Source organism: Haemaphysalis longicornis, unplaced genomic scaffold, assembly GCF_048455015.1.
Source record: "Haemaphysalis longicornis isolate Haplotype H1 unplaced genomic scaffold, Haemaphysalis longicornis Haplotype H1 scaffold_7, whole genome shotgun sequence".
Taxonomy (NCBI): Eukaryota; Metazoa; Arthropoda; class Arachnida; order Ixodida; family Ixodidae; genus Haemaphysalis; species Haemaphysalis longicornis.
The window spans coordinates 83,123,242-83,142,697 of NW_027526422.1; the positions used below are offsets into that span (position 1 = coordinate 83,123,242).

At 47.5% G+C, this 19,456-nt stretch overlaps 1 protein-coding gene across 2 annotated transcripts in view; it reads left to right on the forward strand.

Annotated features, from left to right (window-relative positions):
- Positions 1-4,390: 4,390 nt before the first annotated feature.
- Sarm (sterile alpha and armadillo motif) overlaps positions 4,391-19,456 on the forward strand; it is a 175,375-nt gene continuing 160,309 nt past the window's right edge. Inside the window, exon 1 of one of the 2 annotated variants that reach the window (XM_077677921.1) lies at positions 4,391-4,525. In XM_077677921.1, the coding sequence (XP_077534047.1) occupies positions 4,406-4,525 (120 nt within the window). In that variant the 5' untranslated portion in view covers positions 4,391-4,405. Of the gene's footprint in view, positions 4,526-9,326; positions 9,534-19,456 lie in introns of those variants that run through there. The other variant, XM_077677929.1, reaches the window with a different exon arrangement.

Genomic DNA, 19,456 nt, shown 5'->3' on the forward strand with positions numbered 1-19,456 from the left:
AAAAACATGTAATTTGGCTAACTCCGCAACGCGCCGCGAGGTGGCGGTGTTAGCCGATGGTTCGGCAGCCTGCACCGTCTCCCCTGGCCGGCTTTGTGGGGCCTGAGTTGCTGCGTGTTTTCACGGCCGGAATTCGAGTAACTGTGTTGCAGCTTCATTTTTGTTGAGCTGACAAACCGAACTACCGGGTCATGAAGTCCGCTTGGCGCAGAAGCTTCGAGGAACAGCACTGAAATGTTAATAGCGCTGTGATTGCTGCGCTTGATAGGTGCAGGACATTTCCGCGCGGACATTCGGGTGCGCGGATATTTGGGTGCGAAAACTTCTCGGCTACAGAATTATCGGGTGCTTGCTTGCTGGAACAGCAGTTATATTTTTATTTCCGCATAGGGTGGGTTATGGACAACAATCGAGTGCAGTGGTTGCATTTTTATATTGGCGCCGTGCTTGATTTTGCCAGTTATTTTTAGAAGTTGAACATTTGTATATTTTTGCTTGATACCTCGTCCAAGGAACACCTGTTATGCAGCCTATTGATTATATTCTTACACACATGCCTTTTTTTTTAATTTACAAGATTTTAATTTATATTCGCGTTTTGCGGCGTGCAACTCAGCTAAAAATTAGCCGCCGTTTACTATGGTGTTATTCCTTTTTTATGCAGTTTTCTCTAACCGAAAGACACACTGTCACTATCTAAGTAAGCAACATTACAGGCATTCCGTTGCCGCCTAAAACGGAGAAAATCTTACGAGGAGTTTTATGCAGGTTGTGCGCTATCACACAAAAGTGATTTTGCAAACACTGTTGTCGCCACCTTTTGTTTTTTTTTTTTTTTTTCATACGGACAAGTCTCGCATATTTTCGTGTGGAAGAACGGACCTCTGAAAACAGCTGCACAGTGTACATGACCAAAGCAAACATGAAACCTGTCATCATTGCTTTACACGTGGATGGGCTTCGATATCAGTAATTGAAAATTTAAATGTCTTTAGTCTTGGGTCCAAAATAGGGAAAATTGGGCTTGCCTGTGGTCACCGAAAAACGTTTAAGAATACAATTAAATCGGGGTGCATCTGACTTCAAGTTGTTTTATTTGTTGCGACTGAAATTGAAACTGTAACTTGCTTAACGCACATGTGTAGAATAGATTGCCATATCTTTGAGGCTATCGCTCAACGTAATACTCTTTAAACGTGTTCATCCTAAAAATATTGCGGGTGCTTCCACCCAACAGGCCAGATAAGAGGCCAGAAGGCCAGATAAGAGCGCAGCCATCCGTCGTGCGTATGACGCGATCGCGCCCCGCGCTCTACTGAACCGCATTGACCATGCAGATTAAATAAAGTACGTAAGCCTGGATAAGAAATACCTGAAAAATAATCACCTTTTAGCGAAACGAATGTTATTTAAGCACCAGAAATTTTCCATTGGTAGTAGGGAATATTGTCCGTATGTCGAAGGCGTCATGCGGCACATGTTAAAGAAGTCGCATAGCTGCAATCGTAGGTAAAATAAATTCATTATTATCAGGTTCTATGAGTCGCTTTGCATCCATAAGATCAGCTATGCTTTTCTTTTATTGCAATACGAAGCGCGAAAGTTGACGAAACGCCATTTCAAGAAGCGTTGCAGCATACCCGGCTTTCGTTTCAACCATCGGCTACGCGCGCCGCGGTGCGGCGGAAAACGGCGAAACGGCCTCTTCGGAATTACGCTCTCTCCGGGCGATTGGGACGGCCGGAGCAACGGCGCGCCGCCGGCAGCCGATCGCGGAGGCCGTGACCCTACAGCTTCAACTTCCGCTAGGCACGCTAGGTGGCAGCACACCGCAATGAAAGAGGCGGATTCTAAAGATGACTTTGCATCCACCACTCACCGCGAAGAAAACGACCTCTTCGAATGCATATGATGGCGATTACTAGCACCGTAACTATGCACATAAAAGATAATACTGACTATCCATCCGGCAATGCTCACCTACACCTTTGCTATTCAATCCTTGCGCGTGAATGCAAACTATCCTGAACGTTTTTCTTTAGTTTATATTTGCAGTATTACCACACGGCAATCACTAATGTTGGCCCAAAGGCAAGCGAATGTGTGCGGTAAACTTGAGGACATCACACAGTCTTTTGGTTCGTATCTATCTTTTTCCACTTTTAGATGCACAATTTAGATCCCTGTTTTAATTTAAATTTGCAAGCTGTATTTTTCATAGCATAAGCAGTGCCAACTCTGGAAGGAAAGCTGGCCAGTCAGCCTGTATAGTGAACATCAGGGCGTTGCCATGCTGCCTCTTGCAAAGCGTTTTTGCTTTTTCGAGGCCTGTTAAAGTTAATCCGCTTTGGCGGTGCATTCGATGGCGTCAATAACCACGTTATGTTTATGGCCTGGGGTACGTAACAACTTGTCCCTATGTTTAGCGTTTTACAATTATGTAACTCATAAGAGCTTAACCCTTATACAGTGTTAGCAAGAAAGGTTGCATTAGGTTTGGAGCTAGGACGCTTAATGAATGAGCTGATCGTGACTTAGTGGTAAAGGGATATATATATATATATATATATATATATATATATATATATATATATATATATATGTGTCGCTACAAGTCCTGGCCAAATCAGTGCTGTCATCTGAGCTCTTGTTGAATCTACAGCAGTTCATATAAGCAACGGAAGGGGTGGTATGGTTGCAAAGTTTGGGTTATGCTCGAATACTGTCGGGTCGAGAAAATGTATTCTTAGCCAAGAAGCATGCTTATCACGCCGAAGTCGATGAAACTAGACAGCGAAAGTATTTCGACAGGTAGTTCATTCTTGCATTTAATATATTGAGAAATGAGAGCCTATGTTTCAAGGCAAGATTGGCTGCACCTCAAGTTTTCTTGACTGCACTCTGAGTACTAATAAACTGCTGTTTATTAGCTTGTGCTGAGAGAGCAATGGAGTGCTAGTATTTTTGGGATTCATTTTTAATAGGTCTGCTCCTATAATGAGGGACTGGTGTGTCTTGCAAACTGCTGTTTATTAGCTTGTGCTGAGAGCGCAATGGAGTGCTAGTACTTTTGGGATTCATTTTTAAAGGAGCCATGAAGACAAAATACAAGTTGGGTTTATTAGAAAGACTGCTTAGTTCCGATAACAATGATACCAATATTATTGCAATCTTCGAACAAATAACGGATATATTAAAGAAAACGTGTGAAGCAGTCGCGACCCCCTAGCCGATTTCCCGCAACTTTTCTATGACGTCACGGAACCTTGTTTGTGCGATTGGCGGCCGCCTAACTGACCTGTCGCGACGACACATGACTGGACGTCTGTAATTGGGCCTCTAGTTTCATTTTACCGCATCACTTGAATGCTAACGTGCAGTTAACGCACTGAAAATTATATTTTATTGTTGGCCCGTATGACGTCATTCTTGCTCATAACACGTCACTGTGGCGCAAAATTTGAAAGTTTTTAAATACTTCTTGCTTTTTTTTCGTTAAAAAAACATCTTTTGTGGCTCTAATGGAGCTGAGTGAGATACTGAATCCTAGTTCTTTCAAATTAAACGCAATTGTATTTTCTCTTCATGGCTCCTTTAATAGGTCTGCTCCTATAATGAGGGACTGGTGTGTCTTGCCAATGCAGAAAAGCCTCCATGTGAAGGCTGTACACCCATTTTTTATCGACGAAACTGTCAAAAAAAAAGCGAATACCCTCAAAGGAAGTATTCAATGGTGTGTATATAATCAGTATCCTCATTTTCCATAGCGATTTAAATGTACTAGCTCCCAAAATATTTTCCTTGCGTTGTCATTGTGTCATCGCACCGAGTCTTCGCGCTGTGCCAAGTCACTGTAAACTGCTCTACACAGGGCCAGCTTTAAAGTCGGCCTCACAGCTATACACGAACGCCTTGCTGGAAAGGAATTTTTTGGACAATATAAAGTGTCATGTCAAAATATCAAGGGCATTTTATTAAATACACCATATGACTCCATGCATATCTATGGAGGGCATAGTGTCACACCCTACAAACACAGATTTCTGAAAGGGGGGGGGGGGGAGAGAGGGGGGAGGTGACGCACAAATGTTTACGCATTAAGCAACGCCGTTGGGTCTGAATCTGAGCAACCCTTTCCACTTGACCCAAATTGACCCATAACCATCCACCAGCATGCGGAATTGAACTACCGGCAAAAACACCTTGTTGCCTCAAATTCCCACGATTCTCGCTGTCGTTGCTATCTCTTCGCTACTATTGGTGGCGAGCACATCAACCGTATCTGCATTATCTCGTAACTGCTGCCAGCGAGAAACTTCTTCCGAGCAGTCTTTATTAGTGTCTCCGAGCTAGGCGGGACGCGAGATAAGTGCTCTCGCGCGGCCGCACGTGAAAGCTGCCCAGGATGGCGTTCCGGGCGACGGGAAGCCAGCGGCAAGCGAAGCTTCATGTCAGCTGGCAGCGGCGCTCGAGATGGGTTCGTCGAGAAGGCCGCTATGCGATCGCCACTTGGTTGCACACAACGGTGCGTACAAGCGTTCCTCTGTATACATTGTGGCTTTCACGTCACGAGCCGTAGTACGGCACTTTGCGGGCGGCGGGTGCGTGCTACGTAGGTGGAAGGGAAAAAACAAGGGCTCCAACGCCCTCCGCCCTTCTTCCGCAAGCAGACATTAATGGAATAACTCATAATTTTGCGCGTCTGCTGCGCGCAAGAACGCGGGTTCGACATACCGGCCGCAGCGGCAGTGTTTTGTGATGGAGGAAAAGTGAAAAGGCTGGTGTGACGAGTCTAGTTGTTGGCACCCGACCAAGGCGCGTCATAGCCCTGGTGTAGGCTGTAGCTACGCCGGGTTACATGTGGGATTCGTGCCCGTAGATGGCTGCACAGTCAGTCATAGGGTACGTGCGGTGCAGCCCAACTTAGAGATGTTCTACGCTGAGTTTTAATTAATTCTCGGATGTGAAGTACCAAATTTACGTTTTCCAACCTTAGGACGTTGAAAATTACTCGAAAAATTCCAAGCACCGCCTAATATTTTCTTTCTTGAACGGAGCATGTTTCCCACGCTAGCTTGAACAGTGCGTAAACTGCGTGTTTGAAACGAAGTTAATCGGAGGCGTAGGTTTGTTGACGAGAATCCACGCTCTAACTGGGAAACGTGTTAGCCCAAACACGTAAATTACTCAAACACGTTAGCCCAAACACGTAGCAATAAACACGTAAATTACCACTATGAAGCAGAGGTGTCGTACTAGTACGAGCTGTAAATGTACAAATTGCTCCTTGTCCATCGATTAAAAGGTACCTGTTCATGTGTAAAGTACAGAAAGCATAATGATTGGAGACCGCTTATAAGCCGCACATGGTTCAAACAATTCGAGGGAAGTTGTTGCCGCAGTAGTAGGCAATATAAACTCCCACCACAGAAACAACACGCATACAGTGATCCCGCGTTATAACGAAATCGCTTTACTCTAAATATCGCTTTATTCGAAATTTCTTCTGGTCCCAACCCAAACACATGCATTTTGGACCGCATTACTCGAAGCGCACGAAGAGCGTGACCCGCTTAGAGCGAAGAGGCGAGCGGGGGTGTCTCCGAGTGGCGGCGACCCAGCGGCGAGTGATTGATTGATTGATTGTGGTGTTTAACGCGCCGACGCAACGCAGGCGATGAGGCGCGCCGTAGTGGACGGCTCCGGATTAATTTTGACCACCTGGGGATCTTTATTGTGCGCCGAAATATCGTACACACGGGCGTTTTTGCTTTTCGCCTCCATCAGAAAAGCGGACGCCGCGGCCGGGAATCGAACCCGCGACCTTGTGCTCAGCAGCCACTGAGCCACCGCGGCGGGTCCAGCGGCGAGTCAGGCTGTCAACATGTCGGGTCAATGCAAGCCAGTGTTTCACCGGCGATTTTCTCGGACCGGTCATGCCCAATTCGCGCCATCCGACTTTAGACAAACGGTCCAAATGCGTGGTAGGTCATTGAATTTTGTTTCTAGGCATCGGTCAATGGCGTGGACGCGATGGGGCGCGTACAACGGCACTCGAACCGTAAAATTAGCAGGATCGTCGACAACGGGGCGCGCACAGCTCGGAAAAAAACTGTCCAGCGATCACGCAAAGTCCCTAGTGCAAAACCGGTCTGTTTTCATGATTGGGCTCTGAACCAGTATGAGCTGGTAGTCGTTTTTTGAGCTCAGAAACACAACCTCAGACTCAAGCCACGGCATTTGCGGCCTTTTCCAGAAAGAAAATCTCGTAGCGTTCCGGGACGCCCGCGCGCCACTATAAATGTTGCCACTGCCTTTCCTCCTCCTTCACTCTCCAGTCTGCGAGGCATTCAGACGCCAGTAACAGCTCTTCACCGTGACCACTGCCTCATGCAATGCGTCGTCAAATTGGAGCAGGAGTTGCTCGCGCCCGGCACGAACTTAAAACAATCAAAGCTGACTGCCTTTTTTGCACTCGAAATAAAGTTTTGCTTCTCTGAATACATTATGTGTTTTTATTCCTCGCAGTCGTGGGGCAATTAAAGCTCAACTGCTTTAGTTTTTCTTGACTGGACGCTTATATCGAAATACCACTTATAACGAAGTTTTTCGCCGTCCCGCTTACTTCGTTATCACGAGGGATTACTGTATTTCAGACACTAGTCAGCGTTGACGGGCTTTCGGCGGCGTTGCCTCCAGAACGCTCGGAGTAGCTCTTGAAAGAATTGACCGCTCTCGCAGTGAACCGTATAGCGGTGCTTTGCCTCCTTTGACGATGCTGCTACATTGTCTCGTGGTAAAGAGAGCAAAAAATAGGCGGACATTAGGAAACAAAAAGACCGAGATTGAGCTGGTGCTGTTGTTGAGCGAAACATGCATAAGAGGACAGCTGGAAACACTTTCAACTGAAAAATCATGCATCCCTCCGTCTAGCGGCGGCGGGCGTTGCCTCCCGAACGCTCGGAGTAGCTCTTGAAAGAACTGACTGCTCGCGCAGTGAACCGCATAGCGGTGCTTTGCTTCCTTTGGCGATGCTGCTACAATTTCTCGTGGTTAAGAGAGCAAAAAATAGGCGGGCATTAGGAAACACAAAGGCGGAGATTAAGTAGGTGCTGTTGTTGAGCGAAACATGCATAAGAGGACAGCTGGAAACACTTTCAACTGAAAAATCATGTACCCCTCCGTCTAGCGGCGACGATGGTTGTAAACGCGAAGCTTTCTCGGGACGAATTCTTTGGTTGTCGTCTCAGTCCTGACTGAGTTTCGACCATGTCGAAATGAAGCAATCGGTTAGACGCGGCTTTTTTATGCGAGAGACTCAAGTTCGATTGCGGCCACGGGGAGCGTTTTTTTCCTTCCCTCCACCCACGATCATTCATCATCATCGGCAGAGAAAGCGGGCTTTCCTGCAGGGCGTTTTCGCGTTACAGACGCCGTCAGTGAGAACACTAAACCTTCGCTTCAAAAGAATACACTGTGATGCCCGACTCTTTTCAGGTTGTCAAATAGCAGCGACAGCACAAACTCGGATAAGCTTTCCTGCCTGCTGACACTTCGGGAGTATTTTGAAGGGGGGCTGAAGACATCCGTAGTGATGATGATAAACATTCCTTTTACATTTAAAGTATACTTATAATCGGAAGGGGCTAGAATCGAGGAAGTGCGGTACGATGGTTTACGTTTGCCTTCTCGGCTAAGCTCATGCATCTGCAACTCGAGTAACATTTATTTTTACGGCGCAGCCCTTTGGCAGCCGTCTCTGGGCTGAGCCGGTTGCCGGCGTAACCGAGGGAACGATGGCCTGGATTGAGGTGTGAAAGAAAAATTGAACGACGAAAGGAAGCAAAGCAGGAGAGTGTCGCGAAATTGGGAAGGGAGGGCGGTTCGCCGTGGCAGCGCGAGCCAGCGCTCTCCGAAAGTGTGCGGTGGGGGAGAGGAGGGGGTAGTATGCTGTGCCCGCACGAGGTGCTCGACTGCGCGACGCTAGGGCGAAAACGTGAGAGGGGGGTGCGCGTGACTATGATGTGCGTTCGCATTTCCGTTTCCGTAGGGTCAAAAGGTAACACCGAGAAAGTGAGTTGTACGGCTTTACAGGTGACTAAATAAAGAGGGGAATTTCACTCTTGAAGAGTGAAATTTCACTTTTGAAGACTAAATGAAGAGTGGAATTTCACTCTTCATTTAGTCACCTGTGAGGCCGTATAACTCACTTTTTCTGTGTTACCTTTTGACCCTATGGAAACGGAAAGGCGAGTATTTCCCTTATATGGACTTCGATTACGAAATGAAATACAGGATTAAAGAGCGAAGCGAGAAGTTTAGACCGTCTGTCTTTAAACGCTGCGGAAATAGACAGGACTCAGGAGCACGGTGGAAGTAGCGTACACGAAGCCCTGTGGGCCAGGCCATGATTCGAGGTTCGTGTAGAGTACAGCGCGGCGTACTGCTACGGCAAAAACGGGAGCACGTGGCCTGCTCTCTGCAAAGGGCCTGGTAAAGGTAACAAGAGCAAATTCGGGAGACCGTGGCTCGAAATTTTGCTCCCCAGCTCGACCAGACGCCGTCAACGCGCTGCACATTGGCTGCTTAGCACCGAATATTAGGGGTTTTAATTGGCTAGTTAGTACCGCATCGACGGTACGAACGAGACAGCACTGTATCCACGTCCTATACCTGGTCTTCAGTTCTGTGCCAGGTTACTTCATGGTTCCATACATCTCGTTGCACGCGGCCACCATTCATTAAAGATTGCTATTTACATGTTTTTTTTTTCTGATGGAGGCGAAAAGCGAAAACGTCCGTGTGTTCGAGATGTCGGTGCACGTTAAATATCCTCAGGTGGTACAAATTAATCCGGAGCCCTCCTACTACGGCGCGCCTCGTCGCCTGTGTAGCGTCGGTGCGTTAAACTTGCCATTCCAATGTTGCAAACATAAGTGGTTTACACGTTTAAACGTTGCATGAATATTTGAAATAGGCGCCTGCCGTTCGTGTCCACCGGATGAGCCAGATGGCGTCGTCTGCTTTTCGGAAAGCGCGGCGACTCGAAGCATGGTGCGCTTCCTGGCACGGACTGCCGAGCCCTTCCTAAGAGCCCGAGAAAATAAACTGTCAGATCCGATACGCTGTGATGCAGAACGATCTCCCCCTCAATCGAGACGCGTTTTATTTTCCGTTTTTGTTGCGCGCCTTCACAAGCGTGTACCCCGGAAAGCGCGAGCACCCGGGTCGTCTGTTCCGGAGAGCAGACGACGCCGCAGCCGCCGCCTCTGCCGCGGGCGCCGTTCTGGTTGTTCTTGTTTGAACCACGTTGGTCGAAGTGCTCTGTGCGTTGCGGCGGGCGCCGTACACACGCACATTCCCCGCAGCTCGTCTTCGCTGGGAGTTTAGGCCTAGTGCGGGCACGACAACTGCTGCGCGCACGACCGAGCGCCCGACGCTGCAATGTGACTCCTGTCTCGCTTCCTACTGTCCCTGCGGTGGCTTTCCTGCGCCGTTTAGCGTCCAAGGTCGTCGCTTCCAAGGAGCGTACGGTGAGGGGAACGACGCCTTCTCTTTTCCGTTGTAGTTAGAGGGCGACTTGGGACAGCCCCTTTCTCTCCTCGGGCCCGCCCCGCTTTGGGACGGGCGCGCTGGACAGGCGGACGCGGCGTTAACTAAAATCCGAACAGGTTCACTTAATGCGGGCTTCAGAACGTCGCGCGCTCTTGGCCGTGAACAAGAACAGGAAATACCAATGATTGTACTGTTTTTTTTTTTCGTTTAATGTCACTGTTCGGTCGTCGCGTATCTGCGAGCTGGTAATTTTGGAGCAGCCTCACTGCGCGATTAAAATACTAGCGCAATGTGCTGTGCGAAGTTCAGTGACTGTCGGCAGTCGGAAGCACGTGAAGTAAGCCGATTTGCTACCACAGGTAACAATTAGTTTCCTATTGGTCAGTTGGCAGCTGCACTTGAGACTGCAGTTCAATGCGAGTCGTATTCAAATGACGGGGCATCGATACACGTGCTTTAATCCCGCACACTTACTACTGAAATAGGCACGCTCCCTCTTGGAAAGAGAAGAAATGGAATGAAGCGTAAGTGAAGGATGTATGAGTGCCAGTAATCTGGCACTCCAAGCGAAGTGCAATTTTGACGGGTCACTTTCATGCAGGCGTGCCGTTGTGAGGAAGTTCGTGTAAACATATCGCAGGCGTCGTACGCGGGTTGACTACTACAAAACGTAATGCGGGGGCTGGTATTTCAACTATAAACGGAAAGGAAAGAGGAGAGTCTCTCTTCTTCGATGCCTATTGGGACCATGACGAAATTGAACACTCTTGTACTGAGTCCAATATCGCAAAAATAAATAAAACAGTGAGTGAAATTAATGGGTTTGGCGTAGTTAGTCGTGGTGGTATGCTCACATCGAGTAAATAAATCATGGGAGAAGTTGTACAGTATGTTCGCATGCCCCGGCTGAGATATTTTTATCATCGTTTATCCTTTTTATTTCCTTTTTTTTTTCTGTCACCGATCCATCAGATTTGTTTCTCTGAAGAAATATCGACTAGAAATACCGCGATATTCTCCAATTTATTCTAAAATTATTTCTCGAATTGCATAATGTTTTTAGTTTAATTAAAGCTCGTTGACGTCTGTGCGAGTTCTCTGACGTTCGGAAGAGAGGCGTCATTAGGTAAACATATCGTTCGCTTGTCAAGCAGTTTTCTTTTCATGTCGCTTGGGGACCGGGTTATCCACATAGCAGAGCTATCTTTAAGGCTATAATAGCATTTAAGGTCATTGACGTTCGTGCGAATTCTCTGACGTTGGAATATAGAAGCCATTACGTAAACATCGTCATACCGTTGTTAGTTTGTTATACTGTTTTTTTTTTTTTTTTTTTTTCATGTCGCCTGCGGTTCGGGTTATCCGCGGTGTAGAGTCTAGCTTGAACTAAAATATAATACTGATGCTCCGCTGCTAACAAAATAATTAAAGGTAGAACTCCTCGCTAGTTAATTGCCTTTACCAGCGGTTATTATTACCACTACAGTTGGACCTCGATCGTTATAAGGAACACTGATATAGAGAATCATCGGCTATCGCGAACCACGTACAAACTTTGTTGGCCCCGCTTCCTTTCAATGGCACTTATTCTTTTATAAAGAAAGTGAAACTGTGAGAGCCGCGCGCGATATCGGATATGACGAAGAAATGTTTGACCAGTAGGCCGAGAAGCTACTTGGAAAAACTCCCGGCGTCCAAAACTGCTGAAGTAGAAAAGGCCCCTTTCTTCGAGGGCACTGCGGAAAACTTCATCCCGCTCAGTGCCGTGAACAGCCACCAGACTAAGATCACAACCTTCCTTAAAAAAAAAAAAAAAAAAAAAGGATCGCAGGCCTGTTTTGTCAAATGAACTTTCTACTGTTGTAATTTTGCGGGTCATGTTCTTGTTCATTGAGATTGGTATGCCTCAAGCAGAACGGTAAAGGTCGCCTTTTGTGTGCGGTAGCTTCGAAACATAAAATAATGCGTTTTTGATACACTGATTTTTGCGGGAGCCAGGTTACCGATTGGATTGAACAGGTTTTTATCTCTACTATTACAGCGAATATCGGATATAACGATCTAAATTACTGTTCCGATACTAGTTCGTTATAACGAGGTTCGTACTCCGAAGCGTACAACCCTTGTTTGAACGCGCTTCAATGCAAAATTCATCTCTGCTCATTGCGGTGTTGAATATCTCGCGATAAGACTTGTTACGCTTAGTTGAGTTACCATTATCGAATTGGACATAGTACCGCATATACAGTGGCGCGACTACTGTTGCGCAGCGTATTTTCAGCCGTTTCAGCCGGCACCTATACACTTAAATTTGGTTTATCTTCTTGTAAAGCGGAGAGGACAAAAATTTCAAGCCATTCCGACTGTGAAGGTGGATGACCAGCGAAGCTGTTGAGAATACAAATCACGCACACGGTAAGAGGATGTACACTTATTTGTTTTTCTCATCATTTGGTAATGATATAGTGACTATGGCTTTGTGATTACCTAATGAAACTTGGAAGGACTGGAGCTTTATCCTAGAAAACGTGGACAGGGCTGTCCGCAGAAGCGCATGTATTTGCAGCAGACGGGAATTCTGTAATGTCTACAACTTCACTATGAGCTACGTAATTACGAAAAGTAGGTGAAAGTAGGCGTAATGGTGGAGTCGACGTATCGGCCAAATGGCGTAGAATCTTTGTCCATGAAGTGTTGATAAAAGGAGAGTCGCGGCCGTCTTCTGCTTGAGCATTCGCGATAAAGTTGGCGTTGCCGCAGATCGTTTGTGCCGCCACAGATTTGTACACGCGTACACGAAAATCCCGTAGAGTGACAGAAGCCCATAAGTTATAACGAGCTTCGCTGTGAAAAAAGCGCTGTCTGTCATCACCTCTTACCTAAGAATAACAGCGAGTTTTATCTTCATGTAACCGACGTGAGGTAAGACACTTTGTCTCTTTAGAATTCCGAACGCAACTTCACGAGATAACCGCGCGTGAGGCGTCAGCGTTCGCCTGTTACTTCCAAGTGCGTTGCATATCTCAGGGCTCTTTGAACAAGCAAGTACTCAAACAGAAGAACGCCCCTTCAGGAGACTGTGCGCATGCGCCGTTTCCAGGAATCTTCCACACAAGTGGCCGCTTTCCGGGAAACCGTCCCATTTTTCTCCATGCATGTGCGTACCCGTGCACAGTGCATGCTGCGACCTCTCAGCCTTGTTTGTATGCACGCCGTGTGTTCCTCAAGCGACCGCGACCGCCTCACCGCAAAACCACACGCCATCTGGGATCGACAAGATATGTAAGCGGATTTTTATTTGTCAATCTTTAGAAATAATTGGCCGCGTATCTGCTCCTTTCGTTGGTCCTTTGGTCCTTTCGTTGAAGATGTCGACAAAAGACGATAGTCTTTCGTCAACATTTGTCAAGTAAATGCGTCCCTTCGCTTCCCCGCTCACCTATCATGCTGTTCCTCTCCCGCCGCGCTCCTCCCACACACGTTAGAGGTTTGTTCAAGTCAATTTAAACTTGCCGCGTTCCACTGCTGCAGGCAGAGTGCTCGATGCCAGCGTTGGCGTGCGGCGGAGACGCGCGGGAATCGAGGCGCTCTACTTAAACGTTTATAAAAGAACCACGTGTTCCAAGAGGAACGTGGAAACCATCTAGTGGAACCTTTCTGTTTCCGTTTGATTTCTTAAAATGCCGCTATAAGCTAAAGTGACAAGGGCGACAGCAGGCGACGGAGTGAATTTTTTATGCAGTGGATGCAGTATTTCATTTGCTACCGTAAAAATAAAGCATCCATGAATTTGTTACAAAGAAACACTGCAAATATCCCTTGTGTATTGATTTTTTGCCTCATATTTCCGTAATGTTTGGTATATAAACCTATTGTGCAGCTTCTGTTTCACTTTGGCCGGGTAGATGAATCGGGTTACAGACAGGCAGGCAGACCGAAATTTCACTTCAAGTAGCCCAAGAAAGACTATCGTCTTTAAAAAAAGACTGAGCGACTTGGACAAGAGTGACGGTGGCGTGTGACGCAACTGAACACACGTTAACCAGCCGTGTAAGAAGGAAGCAGATCAGAAGACGCGAAGGAATTGAAGAATAAATGGGATATCAACAACAGTTAACGCAAAAATAGTATAAGCGACAGGGCAGAAGGACATACGTTCGGGTGGAATCTATCGCGTTAGGTTTACCTCACCCCAGTGATTTCCCGGTGGCTAAGGCGTAATGCTGCGGAGCATGAGCTCGTGGGCTCGATTCCCTGATCCGGTAGCTAATCTTATTTTTTCAGATGCGCCGAAAAATTGGAACATCTGCGTGGGCGGATAATGGTTGGCTGATATGGCTATCAATAGCCAAATTTCGGCTATCAACAACCAAATTGGGCGACGTCCCGTTTCGTTTTGTTGTATAATTTTTTCTCTTGTTTTTTTTTTTTTTTTTTGCAGTTATCTGCATGTACGCTGGTGTACCGATTATTTCACTTCGCCGAATGCGTATTTTTGGGCAGAAAAAAGTATTTCGCTCGTCGCGTTGGTGTACTGGCCAAACAATGTTTACGCATCAAAACAAAGCTTAGGGCCCATTTTTAGCGGAGTTACGTTGAAACACGCGGAGTATTTTGTAATTCCTCGGAACATCGTGTGCTCGGTCGGATCGAAGCCGTCGACATTTATAAAAAGCAAGTCGCGCGGTGTTCGCAAGCGCTGTTTCGTAAACAGTGATAACGCCATCTTTAAAAAGGTCGGGAGGCTAAAGCAGCACAGAGGTTGAGTGATTCCGGCTCTAGCCAGCTTCCTCGCTTGCTTCCTGAAGCGTGAACAAACCCAGACACCCCTTTTCACGCTCCCCTGAGTTCTATACATAGCTCCAGTTGCTCACTTTGAGCGTCTTTATCGAAGCATCTGGGGGTATAATTCCCTTATTTCAGTGATTTATCGAATCGTTTGCTTATCGGAGATGGCTGGTGGGCGGGGAGTGATTGTCCGTATCACTTCACTCCTGTTTGAATCCACCACTTGTGTAGCCTACAGGGCGACGATCTCAGCCGTAAAACCTCATCGGCAACCTTTAGTTCGAGCGAGATGCCCCGTACCGAAAGGCATTCACCGCCCATTACCAACAATGGGTGGTCGAGCCGTTTCGTCGGGAACCGGTAACATTCACTTCTTTCTTTTTATTTTTTTAGGTTAAGTTCCTGCTGGGGTTCGACGGGCTCAAAAAATACCGGTACGGGTTTGGGTTCGGTGCAAGAAAAAAAAAAAAGACCGGTTCGGTTCCGAAACCGAATAGAAAACCGAAAGCGAACCTAAAAAAAGTCCCGGGCCATCTCCACTAACGGGAAACCTGGGGAGGGGTGAAGCATGCAGTGTATAAGTGTATTCTTATCGCCTTGTTGTTTTTGCCAACGCAGATGAAACCTTTGGGGGGTAGAGGTATGCAGGTTTGCTGTCTCTTGTATTTGAAGCATGAAGCTCCCTAGCGCGAGGCGTAAACGAGTGTCGCGATGTTTTACTATAGTACGCATTACGTTCGCGAGGCGTAAACCAGTTTCCCGGCGTTTCAGTTTTGTGACTACATGAGACGACGGTTACGACGAATGACGGCAGGAGACGCCAACAGCCGCAGCACCTAAGGGGCTTTGCCCCTAGGAGCTTGTGGCGTAAATTAATCTGTAGCCCTGCATTACGGGCGCATAGCCTAGGCGCGTAAGACCCTTGGATATGCGGTTTTTTTTTTTTTACATACAGTAACTCAAGAACGGTCCTTCTCTTTTTTCTCTTTCTCTCTTTTCCCCCTTTCATTTCACTGTATGTATATTCACCCTCGTCTGGAGTAGCAATCCCTACCGCTAGTGGGGCTGACCTCTTCAGCATTTAGTAAAGGTTTTCTATATCTCTCTTTGTTTTTGCAGCTCTCTATCTTTGAGCTGAAGGCCGGCAGCCTGTTCCGTTTGACGCAGCCTTGCGCTTCATGCTAGTGGAGCAAGCGCTTGACTCTTATTTTCCCCTTGTCTTCTTTTTTTTTAGAGCAAAAAGAGAAGACCGGAAACATGTCTCTCGGTGCATGCGCGTCCCGTCCCACGCACAGATACCAACTGTTGCAAGCTCGCAAACTTCTGTTCGGTCATGCGTGCTATAGGCGTCCCAGACGTCGCAGTGTTAATATTTTGTTTCTCTAAATCGGCGCGCACCTGTCTCGGCAGTGAAAGTGCGCTCTACGCGGCAAGGCCGCCTTGCCTAGTGCGGGCAGACCGGCAGCGCAGACCGCTTGTCTCGTGCGGACAGGGATACTGTCGCGCAGGTGGCTTGTAAGCATACGCCTGCAGGCTGAGTGTTTCATCTTTTAAATTGAAGCTTTGTACGGCTTTGCGAAAGGTTAATCCGGCCGTCCCCGTGTGCGCGTAAAATTCTTCCGTTGGTACCCCGCGCTCATGCGCGAAGAAAACAAGTTAGAGAGGAGTTTAGGTTTATCGCAGGAGAGCGGAGCTACTATGTAAAGCACATCTCCAGAGACGACGGCCAATGGCAAACACCGCCCGCACCTTACAGCTTCGCTGGTTAACCACGCGCACATGGGCCCCTTTTTTAAATGCAGAGCATTTCAGTAACTCACGATGTCACCCGCGTTGACGTCCGTAGTCGTGTCCGCACCCCTCCCCCTACACTATATAAAAAAATACCATCCGGCGCCTGGTTTCGATCCCTCGACCCTGCGGGCGGAACGCAATGTACATGGTGCTCTACCCACTGCGCCACAAAGCCGACACAGAATGGGAGGCCACGAACGCGCCTTATATCCTAGACTCATTCAAACTACGTCAAGAAGCTGCTGATACAACGCATTCACTACCACCAACTCCCCAAATACTAAACGTTAACGCAATACACCCACCCCCATGCGACGCATTTACTCGAGTCCCCCTCGCGGGGAGATGGGCCCAATTTACGATAGTAAGCGAAAAAAAGTGGCAGTGCAACGCCGGCACGCGGGAGAAAAAGCAAGCACAAAAAAGAACAGAACTCCCGCTGGTGCAGTTTCAGGCAGGGGGCGCGCGAGCCCTGCGAAGGCGGGAAATTTGAATTTCATTGGGTGATGACAGTGAGCGGATAACGGCGCTACAGTCCATTATGGCGAATCACTGCTCTGCACTTCCGTACATTTTTTTTTGTTTCCTGGGGCGGTATTCTCGTGTTTTGTCGATTTTGTGTCCGTTTTAAAAGTGTCCGTTTTGAGCAAGCCCTGATTGGCTAAAAGCGAACACCCGGATGTGACGCCATTCAAGCTCGGCGGAGGTATGGGCCGCGGCTTCTCGTAGCAGACGATTGAGAGCAGACGATTTTTCGTCGCCTTGCTTAGGTTCGCTTTCGGAACAATGAACACACAAAAGATAGTTTAAAATAGGTTTAGTCATTTAAAATGTGTTTGCAAGAACAGTTGCGCAAAAGTCAACTCAAAGCCCGCCTACACCTGCAAGTACGTCACAATAATACGGACGCAAAAGGGACGTTTTCAAAATGGAAAAACACGAGAATACCGCTCCTGGTCGCCACAATTCGAAAGAGGGGGAATGTCGAGGAGGCAATAGGCACATTCCACCGCACAGAGGCCGCTGTAAAGGCAGCACTTTTTCCACTAAAGCTGTCTCAAGCGCACGCTAGGGCATCGATAAAGGAGTGGCGATTTCTCGAGCAGTTATCGCCCATCGCCTGCAGCGTGCCGTGCCAACGATCTAGGAGGTTGAAACTGAGATACGGTGTAAAGAAAGACGGCCGTGATGAATGCATCGGTACCCCCCTGCCATTGGTATTATCTGTAATCTGATTGGTCGGCTACAATATCAACTAACTTATCTTTGTATGTGCCACTTAAATTGTTCGTTCTTTTCGGCCTTGTTATCGTGACGTTACCCTAGATGCCTTCTTTGTGTGGGCGCCCGTGCGTGACTCGTGATAATCCCGGGTGTTGGTGTCTCGGACAGGGCACCGACACTTACGTAATATGCATGCTATGAACCGAGCCCGTGATATGCGTGGCATCTTTCCTACAAAAAACGACCCTCCGGACCACCAGGATATAGAAAACGGCGCTTCTGCTTTCGAGGCAAACATCAGCGCAACGTGCCTATAGAGACAGAAGAAACAGGTGTCTATATCTTTTATCCCATAAAAAAACAATAGGTAATGCTATTACCATATGAAAAGTGCGCTTGTACACACATTAAGGATTTAGTTTCTATTGATTATGAGGAGTATCGATATATTTTTAGACCATATTTAGTGGAACTACTTAATGAGCAGTGGTTGGGCTCGAAATCCGAAATAATACCCCGTATAGTAACCGACATCCTATTTAGCAATTTCAAGCTTCACAGCTCAATTTCATCCTACACGTCAACGTTCCGTGATGCAGGCGTGGAAGTATAGACCTACCGACGGCAGACGTGAGTGACCAAGCCCAGATTCCCATCTGCAATCTCTCTAAGGCCGAACGCAGTACTTGGGTCGATTGGTCGATACCAAAACCTTACAATCAGCGCTGTGATGCATGAGTGAGAGTTTCTCTAGCTGCGATATCTTAAAACGCCGACATTGCGAAAATGACGAAATAAACTCCGGTTGACGTCTAAAAACAGCCGCAGATATAGTGCGGGCGTGGCGCCGCAGTATCCTTGGGGCTGGCGCCGTGACCTTTCCGAACCGGGAAAGCACTGAGTACATGTAGAACACTACCTCTACGGCGAAGCCCTTCTTGGTGGAACGAGAGTGACCGTTCATCGTTTGTCCCGCACGCATGGCAGCCAGTCGCTCTTTCCCTCGACGATTGCCGTGGACGGCGAACCCTTGGAAGAGAGAAAAGGCCGCTAGATATTGATTAGAACGGGTGGAGCCTCGGAAGGTCGCACTTGTCAGCCTTCCGCATTATGCGGTTGATTTGAGTACATTAGCGAAGAATTCGATGGCTTCTGCGCCCTTTCGGGCTACACGGCTGCCCAAGTGTGAAAGTATTGCGCAAGATGCTTTGGTAGGCGAGGAGTGACGCGTTCTCAGTATAATGTGGTGTGGTGTGTAGTGCAAAAAAAAACTAAAAGGAACTTCGTGAGCAACTAGTGAGTGGGAAACTACTGCAAGACACTCGGAGAAAGAGCACGAATCGGGCGTTCTGACGTGTTGGACTTGGCGTAGCAGTGTTTTAATGCACATGCATTATGAGGCCAAGTCCCCCAGAAATATGTCCAGCCGTCCGTCCGTCGGTCTGATATGAGCAATGGCGTATCCAGGGGGGGGGGGTCCGCATGTCCTGACCTTAATTTCGGAATTTATACCCCCAAGAAGACGACCCCTCTGGTCGTAGAAAAAGCATGTTTCTTGTATTTCTGGTTATCCCAAATTTCGGTGAATAAAAAAGTGTACTACCCTCCTTCTCATCATCATTATCATCATCACCATCGTCACTGAGAGAAGCTGACCCCCCCCCCAACCCATAAAAAAAAAAACCTGGATCCGCCCCTGGATACGAGGTCGCAGCGGTCGACTCACACGTCCTTGCTCTGGCCAAAAAAGAAAAAAAAAACTTCAAATAGGAATGCCTCCGTCGCGGCCCTGCGGATGAGAACTACACCTGCACTAAAAAAAAGGCATAAATTATTTGTGTTAGCTTAATAATAAATATCGCCGTGAAGATGGAAATGCGAAAATAAGCCACCTCACTGAGCAAGTATACTTTCATGGCAATTAAAATAACTTTATCGTCAACTACCGTGGTACCTCCCATTCAAATTGTTTACGCGCACCACGTAAGCTTCGTATGCAATGCGTGCGTGCTTCTCCGCGCAACCGGCATGTCCCTGTAGCAGAACTATCTTCGCTCTTTGTTACACGCATAATCCTCTATTTGCTCAAACTCGG